The sequence below is a fragment of the Vicia villosa genome, unplaced genomic scaffold (assembly GCF_029867415.1).
Source record: "Vicia villosa cultivar HV-30 ecotype Madison, WI unplaced genomic scaffold, Vvil1.0 ctg.001461F_1_1, whole genome shotgun sequence".
NCBI classification, from domain to species: Eukaryota; Viridiplantae; Streptophyta; class Magnoliopsida; order Fabales; family Fabaceae; genus Vicia; species Vicia villosa.
In genome coordinates this window covers 421,013-431,304 of record NW_026705623.1, presented here as the reverse complement: position 1 = coordinate 431,304, position 10,292 = coordinate 421,013, and the positions used below count along the sequence as shown (strand labels likewise).

The 10,292-nt window shown below is 31.3% G+C and overlaps 2 protein-coding genes across 2 annotated transcripts; both read left to right on the top strand.

Moving 5' to 3' along the window:
- Positions 1-4,217: 4,217 nt before the first annotated feature.
- On the top strand, positions 4,218-6,055 carry LOC131635253 (S-adenosylmethionine synthase). Its single transcript, XM_058905864.1, has 2 exons — positions 4,218-4,374; positions 4,574-6,055. The coding sequence occupies exon 2, from the start codon at positions 4,587-4,589 to the stop codon at positions 5,778-5,780; it is 1,194 nt and encodes a 397-aa protein (XP_058761847.1). The 5' UTR covers positions 4,218-4,374; positions 4,574-4,586; the 3' UTR covers positions 5,781-6,055.
- A 2,126-nt stretch (positions 6,056-8,181) lies between these two features.
- Positions 8,182-9,734, top strand: LOC131635251 (uncharacterized). Its single transcript, XM_058905862.1, has 4 exons — positions 8,182-8,713; positions 8,792-9,029; positions 9,125-9,210; positions 9,319-9,734. The coding sequence occupies exons 1-4, from the start codon at positions 8,182-8,184 to the stop codon at positions 9,732-9,734; spliced, it is 1,272 nt and encodes a 423-aa protein (XP_058761845.1).
- Positions 9,735-10,292: the final 558 nt, after the last annotated feature.

Below are 10,292 nucleotides of genomic sequence, written 5' to 3'. Positions count from 1 at the left end.
TATCTGATTATAATTTGATTATGGTTGTGATTTTTCTTCTTAGAATTTCTAGGTTACATTCTTGTGTTGTGATTATATTTGTTAATATTTTTTATGTAAATTTTTCTGAATGCTATCAAATATTTCCTTATTCTTTCTAGCTTAAGTGGATAGGATTTTATAGAAGAAATCTTTAAGATAAAGAAGAAAAAAAAAAGTAGGTCATAAGGGATTTCAAGTATTATCACAATTAATAAATGTCTTTAATATAAGAAATTCTTTGTGTTTATTTAAGGGTTAAACAAGATTTTAGTTCTTATAAATTTTTTAAATTTTATTTTTAGTTTTTATTAAGAAAATGACATATTTTGATTCCTATAAAAATTTTATATATGCAGTTTTAGTCTGTTATTTTCTAAAATTTTAAAAATTATTTAATTATCACTTAACCTTTAAATTTTTGAATAATTTTTTTTACATGTTTAAAATACTGTCAAATGTTTATTTATCAAATTTTATATTTTTTTAAAATGAGAAGAATTAAATATGAATTTTTAAATTTCAAAAAATAATGATAAAAGTAATAAAAATCTCGACTTAGAAATTAAATTTTGAGTTTTTAAAACAAATTTTTTATAACATTCTAAATATGTTTGGAAAACAATCATTTATCAACACACATTAGTTTAACAACAAAACTAAAATTATGTATAATAATTTTATAAGGAATAAAATATATCATTTTTTTATAGGGATAAAAAGTAAAATCTGATAATTTTATAGAAACTAAAAACATACTTAACTTATTTATTTATTTATTTATTTTATTTTTAGAATTGGATTTGTGTCTCTGACTTTTTTTGTGTTTTTTATTTAAAAAAATATTTTTAGGTTGTAAATAAATATAAAAATATTGTGAGCTAGTATCATTTATAATTTTTAATATATGTGAAATTGATAAATATGAGGAGTATTTTTCTTAGCCTCATAAGCATGCAAGGAGGTCATAGACTCCTCCAAACATTTAAAATATTTTTTATTTCTAGTGAAGAGACATGAAATTATCATAATATACAAGTATATATATTATTTGTGTTATTTATTTTAGCCGAGTAGAAAAGCTTGAGGCACTTACCAAATAATTTGTAATAATTTGTTTTATTCTAAAATTCGCTCTATTATTCTTGTACTACACGTGACATATGACAACCGACATCAATTTCACACCGTATAATTACCATTAATGTTTTCTTTTATACGTTGAAATGTAGTTTCTAATATCACTATGTCTAAGTAGGTATTCCGATAATATAAAAAGAAAATTACTAGGTGTTCCGATGCGGTTTGGATAGTTTTTATGTAAAAAAATTATTTGATTTATAAGAAAAAAAATACGCGATTTGGTTTGGTTTAATTAACTTTCAAAAATAAAATCGAATCAAACTAAACTAAACTAATGTGATTTGAGTTGTTTCGGTTGGTTTGATTTTTTTTAAAAAAAATTATTGAGTCATATATATATATATATATATATATATATATATATATATATATATATATATATATATATATAAAATTTTGTGTTTTATCTTAGGTTGTTAATCTAGATAGCGGCACGTAGCGCCGGACCTCCCAAATGCTATAGCGGATAGCGGGATGACCGCTAATGTGAGCTTTTAAAAATCAAGGCAAATGTTTAATATGAAAACATAAATACTAAAATAGTTTCCGACAACATACATAAATACTAAAAATAAATTCCAACAACCTAAAAGCGTCGCGACAAGGTCCTCTACCGCTACGCTATACTGATATAGCGCGCTATTGACAACCTAGGTTTTATCGTTCATACATTACCATAAAAAATTTATAATAGTCAAAATAAATTTATAATTTGATACATAAAAATACGTCTTATAAGATAAAGAATGATATACATGAAATTGCATTCGTAAAGAAATATTATACAAAGAATACGATAAAATATATTGTGTCAAAATAATATTTATAAATGAATAATATTTTATTTTTTTTATGATATATAAATTAAAATAAATATCATACAAAGAATATAATAAAATATACACATAGACTTTCACAGGAAGATCCTTGTTGCCTCTTAAAACAAAATCAGTATGTTAGATTTCTACAGGGAAATCCTTACCTCTTCTTAAGGCAATACGCGGATGTTAGACATCAATTAGAAGATCCTTGTTGCCATTGTGGGCAACACGAATGGGCTATAGATGGATCACCTCCTTTAAACGCCTCTCATGAGGGACTTAGAATCTCGTCAGACCGACTGCTCTAAACGCCTAGCCTGAAGGACTAAGAGTCTCATCAGACAAACTCAACTTACAGTCTAGGCCGAGAGACTTAACTTAAAGTCTTGTTTGAGGGACTTGCCTAAAGTCTGGCCGGAGAGACTCAACTTAAAGTCTCGCACAAGGGACTCGAATGAAGTCTGTCCTGAGAGACTCAACTTAAAGTGTCGCTATGGGGACTAGACTGAAGTCTAGCCCGAGACACTTATCCAATCGTCTCACGTGAGGGTCCTTAGAGTCTCTTCAGATAGACTCAACTTAAAGTCTCGCTTGAGGGATTCGACTGAAGTCTAGCCCAAGAGACTTATCCAATTGCCTTGCCCAAGGTACTTAGAGTCTCGTCTGGTAGACTCACCTAAGCGCATCGCCAAAGGCCTGGGCGTCATCGATACAAAGTAAATTAAGCATGTCTCTCTTTACCTAGCCCTTATGCTTGAGGGACTATGTAGTAATATATTTGTGAGGACTCACAAGGGGCAACGAGATCACATCGCTCGTGAGTGGTTGACATCGCCTGCGGCACGTCCCACTCATCCAAGATAGGAAAACGTGAGAAGTGACGTGTCTTGGTCAGAGATAGTGTAGAAAAGGAGTTAAGGAAATAACTCATGTCTCTCTAGCAAATAGGGATTCAGTGGTCCACTACAATTAATAAGGTGAAAAGTTATTATTTTCGAGAAAACCTAAGTCCATATCCATAGGCCCTTATAAATATCTCAACTCTTAGGTTGAGAAAAGACATTATAAATACACCACAAAATACCACCAAATACAAAACTTCTCACCCTCATGAATTTGCTCTCAACTCAGAAAAAACACATATAATACAAGACTTCTCACCAACGTAAATTTGTCCTAGTCACCACAAATTCTAAACCCTCCGACAACCCCTATCAACTTGGATTATCATGCATCTGTACATTTATTTTAACAAGTATACATTGAAATTAAAAATATTAATTAGTTTAATAATTATGTAATAAAAGTACATTTTATAATTTAAAAATAAAATATTTTACGAGCAATTGTTTTCACAATAAGTGTTTATAATTAAGAAGATATGTAGAACTAATTTAATTTTTTTATTATAAATTGCTTTAGATATATGTCATTTTACAATATTAATAAATTATTAATAATATATTTTTATATTCTTAAATTTTTATAATTTTTTAATTTAATATTTTAAATGTTTTTTTTTCAATACCATTAATAAAAGTTTTGTAAAATTATTCTTAATAACATGTATAAAAATCTAAAACGATTTAAGATAAATAAAAATTAAATACACATTTTATCATAAATTAAGTGACCTACTTGCAAACCAATTTTTTTAAAATAAAATTGATATTTGAAATTTGTTACATAATAGTAATTATTTTTCAATTGTATTTTCTAATTACTACTACTTATATTATTTTCAATTAAGTATCTTCTATATTGAATTTTTGATAAAGAATATCTACCAATAAACAATAAAAATATTTTAATAAGAACATTGCTCTCTCTATCATTTATGCAATATTTTAATTTATATAAAATTGTGAGAGTGTTAATTATAAAATTGAAGGGAACAAAATAATTTAAAGCTTAGTTTAGATTAATTATTAGAAAGTGGCATGATAGAGTGTGTAATCAATAAAGATTCAAAAACCAACAACAACAAGTATCATGGTTGGAAATGCGGTAGAAACGGGCCCCACACCATAAACGCGTGATAGTGTCCTATGAGTTGTGGTGTCCATGATACGATTCATCTCAACTACCACCGACGCCTCACACACCGTTAAGATCTATCTCCATCTCCAGATCCAATCTCAACCCTTCATTTTACCAGCACACATCAAACAAGAACGTGAATCAATAGCTAGAATAATGAAAAATGAATCTAATCCCAGATCTTGATTCATAGGGGCTTTTCAGTCATTTACCACTCTTTCAACAACCTCTGTTTCCTTTTTCCTATAAATTCATACCTTAGTCTTCCCTTTGGACTCGCACAGCTTGATCAGACTTAATTACCATATTCAAGCTTCCACTTCTCTTTCTCATACACCTACCTTTTTCTTAGGTAGCATTTCTCTTCTATTTCTTCTATTTTTTTTTTTTTTTTTTTTTTTTTAAGTTTCGTGTTTCTCTATATAGATCTGGTAAGATTGTAGAAAACCACTTGATATACATTTGTGACTTGAAATTATCTGAAATTTTACAGTAATTTTTTTGGTCTTCTAGATCTGGCCTAATTAGTATATTGTCTATTTTTTTTTCAGGTTCTAATTAGAGATGGCAACAGAAACATTCCTATTCACATCTGAATCAGTGAACGAGGGACACCCTGACAAGCTATGCGACCAGATCTCCGATGCTGTACTAGACGCTTGCCTTGAGCAAGATCCAGACAGCAAGGTTGCATGTGAGACTTGCACAAAGACTAACATGGTTATGGTTTTTGGTGAGATCACAACAAAAGCCAATGTTGATTATGAGAAAATTGTCCGTAACACATGCAGGAACATAGGTTTTGTTTCAGATGATGTTGGTCTTGATGCTGATAACTGTAAAGTCCTTGTTAACATTGAACAACAGAGTCCTGATATTGCTCAAGGTGTCCATGGCCATTTGACCAAAAGACCTGAGGAAATTGGTGCGGGTGATCAAGGTCACATGTTCGGGTATGCTACCGATGAGACCCCGGAGTTTATGCCTCTTAGTCACGTTCTTGCGACCAAGTTGGGCGCGAAGCTCACCGAGGTTCGCAAGAACGGGACTTGCCCTTGGTTGAGGCCTGATGGGAAAACACAAGTGACTGTTGAGTATTACAATGACAAGGGTGCCATGGTTCCAATCCGTGTCCACACTGTCCTTATCTCGACACAGCACGATGAAACTGTGACCAACGATGAAATTGCAGCTGATTTGAAAGAGCATGTGATCAAGCCTGTGATCCCTGAGAAGTACCTTGATGAGAAAACAATCTTCCACTTGAACCCTTCTGGCCGTTTCGTCATCGGTGGACCTCACGGTGACGCAGGGCTAACCGGCCGCAAGATCATCATCGATACTTACGGTGGTTGGGGTGCACACGGTGGTGGTGCTTTCTCAGGAAAAGACCCAACCAAGGTTGACAGAAGTGGAGCCTACATTGTTAGACAAGCTGCAAAGAGTATTGTTGCTAATGGACTTGCTAGGAGGTGTCTTGTGCAAGTTTCCTATGCCATCGGTGTGCCCGAGCCGTTGTCGGTTTTCGTCGATTCTTACGGTACCGGAAAGATCCCTGATAAGGAAATCCTTAGCATTGTGAAGGAAACCTTTGATTTTAGGCCTGGAATGATCTCAATCAACCTTGATCTTTTGAGGGGTGGGAATAGTAGGTTTTTGAAGACAGCTGCATATGGACATTTTGGTAGAGATGATGCTGATTTCACATGGGAGGTTGTTAAGCCACTCAAGGGTGGAAAGTTATCTACTTCTGCTTAAGTGCTTAAGTGCTTAAGTGAAGTGATTATGGTGTTATAACATGGAGTTTTGGAGGTTGCCTACAATCTTGGTTGTACCAAAATTATTATTTTTCTATGTGTTTTTAATTTATTATATGTGTTTTATTATTTGTATTTTTTTTCTTTTGATTTGTGTACTTTGTAAGTGTTCGTTTAGAACATAAATGTATACATGATCAAGCGACAAAATGTTGTTCAAGGATTTGTTACTTATAATGTAATAAATATCAAATTAAAGTGAGTTTTTATAATGAATTAGTTACTGTATTGTCTTTTTTTTTTGTGGTTGAGGAAGTAAGAAATTGAAAACAATATATACAATAACTAAAATCAAATTATATATATCATAATTTTGATTCAAGATTCAAAGGGTGGAATATGATTGAATTTGAATCTATAATAAATAATTTTAATATATTTTAATATTTTTATCATAGTAAATAAAGTAAATAATGATAGGAGTGAATATTTTGTTGTGACTTTTTGGTGAAAAATAGACTGTTTAATAATTAAGCCAGATCAGTAAAATGGTACATAAATTAACATTGGCCTTATGTCGACTGATAGGAGGGAGTATTGTGACATTCTTGCTGAAATGTTTTCTTTCGGTGGGGACATGATGTTTTGATAGTCCCATCTTATTACCAAGCTTGAAATAAGTGACTTTTCCTAGCAATTACCAAGCTTGAAATAGCACCTATCAATTAAATTGATAGACTCCTTTTTTTAATTTTTCAAAATTATATTTGATTTTTTTCGAATTTTCTCGAGGAAGATGCTTCCTTGTGAGTTTTTTGCGAATTTTTTAAAGGTGTGATTTTGAAATAGAATGGACAAAGTAATAACTTAAAAAATTATGAATTTGACTTTTGACGGAAACATGGAAAGATTAAGATTAGTGTAATTCTTGCGTTTCGTTAATTCAGGCTTCGTAACAAAAAAATTTATATAATATGAATTTTGTTATTATAAGAATCAGAGGCCATCCCTTTTCCATAGATTTGATTACTGCTACGAAGCACAGATACTTCAAAATTTTCGTCAAATCGTATCTGATATGTTGCCTATACGTATCGAAGGAGTATCCAGTTTTTTTTTTTTAAAAAATAAATAAAAAATTTGATACGACTGCGATACGCTTCCGATACGTCCCAGATACGTGATCTTCTAATTTTTTATTTTCTTAATGACTATTATTTTTTTAATGATCATTATTTATTCTCCTATTTATTTTTTCCTAATCTTTTCACTTCTCAAAGATTTTAATAATTTTTTTTATCAATTTTCAATATCTCATTTAATTATATTCATCATTATTCATCATTAGTTAATACTTCCTAGTTCCTATTAGGCAATAGTTGTACGTTATCAAAAATGAAATATGCAATTACTATCCTAATAGACAATAATTACTATCTTAATAGACAATAGTTATACGTTATATAAAAAAAAGGCAATAGCTATCCTAATAGGCAATAGTTGTACGTTATCAAGAAAGAAATATGCAATAGCTAAGTTTTCAATTTCAATAATCTCATATTTAATTATATTGATCATTAGTTGCTATTTATATGACTAACATTTTTCAATATTCACCATCTCTCTCTTGCAACGTACACTTCTTCATCTTCTGCTACTTTTTTTCTACTTCTTCATACCTTCCCATTTTCGAAACACCAAAATGTCAACAACATCTTCCAAATCAAATTCAAAAATTCCAAATAAGTTTTTATCTAAAAATATTTTACAAGATGATCACTGTCCTCTCTGGGGTTATGTCAGTATAACAAACAAGGATACTAAAGGTTCATAAGCAAGTGGAAATAAGGTATGCGTATGTAACTTTTGTCAAAAAGAGTTTACAAGTTCTAACTCTAGAGTCAAAAATCATTTGCTAAGAATTTTTGGAACTGGAATTTCTTTGTGTCCTAGTGTAAATGAAGAATATTTGTCTGAGTTACAATCTCTTGTAGAACTAGCTAGCAATAGAGTGAAACCTAAACATGTTCCACTACCCACTGAAAAAATGCAAGAGGGTCCTTCTTCGAAGAGGAGGAAAAATAGTCCATTAGAAAAATCTTTTAATTTAAGTGAAAGAGAGACTCCAAGAGCTCTCATAGCTAGAATGTTTTATTCTACCGAATCACCTTTTAACCTTGCAAGAAATCCTTATTATGTGAATTCTTATTTATTTGCAGCAAGTCATAATTTATCTGGTTTCCTCCCTTGGATATAATGCATTGAGGACAACTCTCTTACAACAAGAGAAAACACATGTTGAGAGATTGCTTAAGCCCATTAAATCAACTAGGAATTCAAAAGGGGTTAGCATTGTTTCTGATGGATGGACATATTGTCAAAGAAGACCTTTAATAAATTTTATGGCCATAAGTGAAGGGGGTCCTGTATTCTTGAAAGTTGTGGATACTTCAGGTGAAATTAAAAGTAAACACTACATAGCTGATAGGATGGCTGAACTTATACAAGAAGTAGGAGAAGAAAATGTGATCCAAGTTATTACAGATAATGCTCCTGTATGCAAAGCTGCAGGAATGGTCATTGAAAGTTCATGTCCAAAAGGTTTTTGGACTCCTTGTTTTGTGCACACATTAAATCTTGCATTGAAGAACATATCTGCTGCCAAAAATACTGAAAGAAATGAGGTAGTATGGACTGCATGTAATTGGATTACTCAAACTGCTGATGATGTTTCTTTTGTTAGAAATTTTATCATGAACCACTCTATGAGAAATGTCATTTTAAAACAATTCTCCACTTTCAAATTACTTGATGTTTCTGACACGCGTTTTGCATCTTTCATTGTAATGTTAAGAAGATTTAAATTCTTCAAGCGTTCTTTGCAATCAATGATTATTAGTGAAGAATGGAATTCTTATAGAGAGGATGACACGGGTAAGGCTCAAGATACAAAATAATTTATTTTGAATGATGTTTGGTGGGACAAAATTGCATACATTATTGATTTTACAGAGCCTATTTATAATATGGTTAGAGTTTGTGATATCGATGCATCCACACTTCATTTGGTATGTGAGATGTGGGATTCTATGATAGATAAGGTGAAGGCATCAATATATAGGCATCAAGGGAACGATTTAAATGATACATCAATATCACCATTTTATAGTGTTGTTTATTCGATACTAATTGATAGGTGGACTAAGAGTTGTACACCTCTCCACTGGTTGGCTCACTCTCTAAATCCAAGGTAAAATTAGCCAAAAATTTATTAGCTTTTTTATTATTTATTTGTAATCCTTTTGTAATTCATAATTTATGTATTAACATTTACTTCATTTATAGGTATTATAATGATGAATGGCTCAGTGAGGATCCAAATAGAGTTTCTCCACACGAGGATGAAGAGATATCTACACAAAGGAATAACTGTTTTTGAAAATTGTTTACAACGGTTGAGGATAGAAAAAAGGTTAAAATTAAATATGCTAATTTCTTATCAAAATCAAATAGTTTTGATTCTTTTGACTCTATTGAAGATAGATGGGTATTAGGCCCCAAATCTTGGTGGGTTATGCATGGTTCTCCCGCTCCTCTTCTTCAAAAGCTTGCCTTGAAGCTTCTTGTGCTACCTAGCTCTTCATCTTGTTGTGAAATAAATTGGAGTACCTATTCATTCATTCACTCTTTAAAAAGAAACAAATTGAATCCTAAAAGCGTTGAAGACTTGGTTTATGTGCATACAAAATTGAGGCTTTTGGGTAGGAAATGTGAAGAATACAAAAAAGGGAGTACTAAGATGTGGGACATTGGTGGAGATGCATGGGAAAGTTTTGATGGTGTTGTAACTCCTGAAGTTGCATCATTGTCTCTTGATGATCCAAATTTGGAAGCCACTCTATTCACCGATAATGGCGAAGGAGGAGACGACATTGATACTATATCAATATCTTAGATTTAATATTTTTCATTAATATAGTTATGTATTGAAAGTTCTATTATGAATTTGGTTTTGTTAGACTATAATTTAACTAAATATTTTATTTTAATTTTTATATGCGTATCTTAAACGTATCGTATCTTGTATTATTCAATTAGTAACATATCGCCATATCGGATACGTATCGTATCCGATACTCGTATTGTGTCCGTGCTTCATTGGATTGGTGTTATATACAAATACAATAAGGATTTTCATAAATAGTCTCCTATATAATCATTACTATTATATAAATAGATATATGTACAATTATGATCTAATACAATAATAGTCTAACACACCCTCGTAGTTGAAACAAGAGGTTGACGAATGTTGAGACTATCACGAAAATCATCAAGAGTTGCAACGAAAGTCCTTTGGTGAAGATGTAAGCAATTTGATAGCGGGAAGGAACATGTAAGACTCATACCTGGCCGTGAGCCACCTTTTCACGCATAAAATGTATGTCCATCTCGATTTGTTTGGTGCATTGATGTTGATCTGGTTGTCGGGTAGATAAATTGCACACACATT

What these genes read in the sequence shown, in the direction of transcription:
- LOC131635253 (XM_058905864.1), top strand. Translation starts at nt 4,587, where the DNA reads ATGGCAACAGAAACATTCCTATTCACATCTGAATCAGTGAACGAGGGA.
- LOC131635251 (XM_058905862.1), top strand. Translation starts at nt 8,182, where the DNA reads ATGGCCATAAGTGAAGGGGGTCCTGTATTCTTGAAAGTTGTGGATACT. An exon ending in GCTCACTCTCTAAATCCAAG is followed by an intron (nt 9,030 to 9,124) that starts GTAAAATTAGCC and finishes CTTCATTTATAG; the next exon opens with GTATTATAATGATGAATGGC. An exon ending in ATCTACACAAAGGAATAACT is followed by an intron (nt 9,211 to 9,318) that starts GTTTTTGAAAAT and finishes ACTCTATTGAAG; the next exon opens with ATAGATGGGTATTAGGCCCC.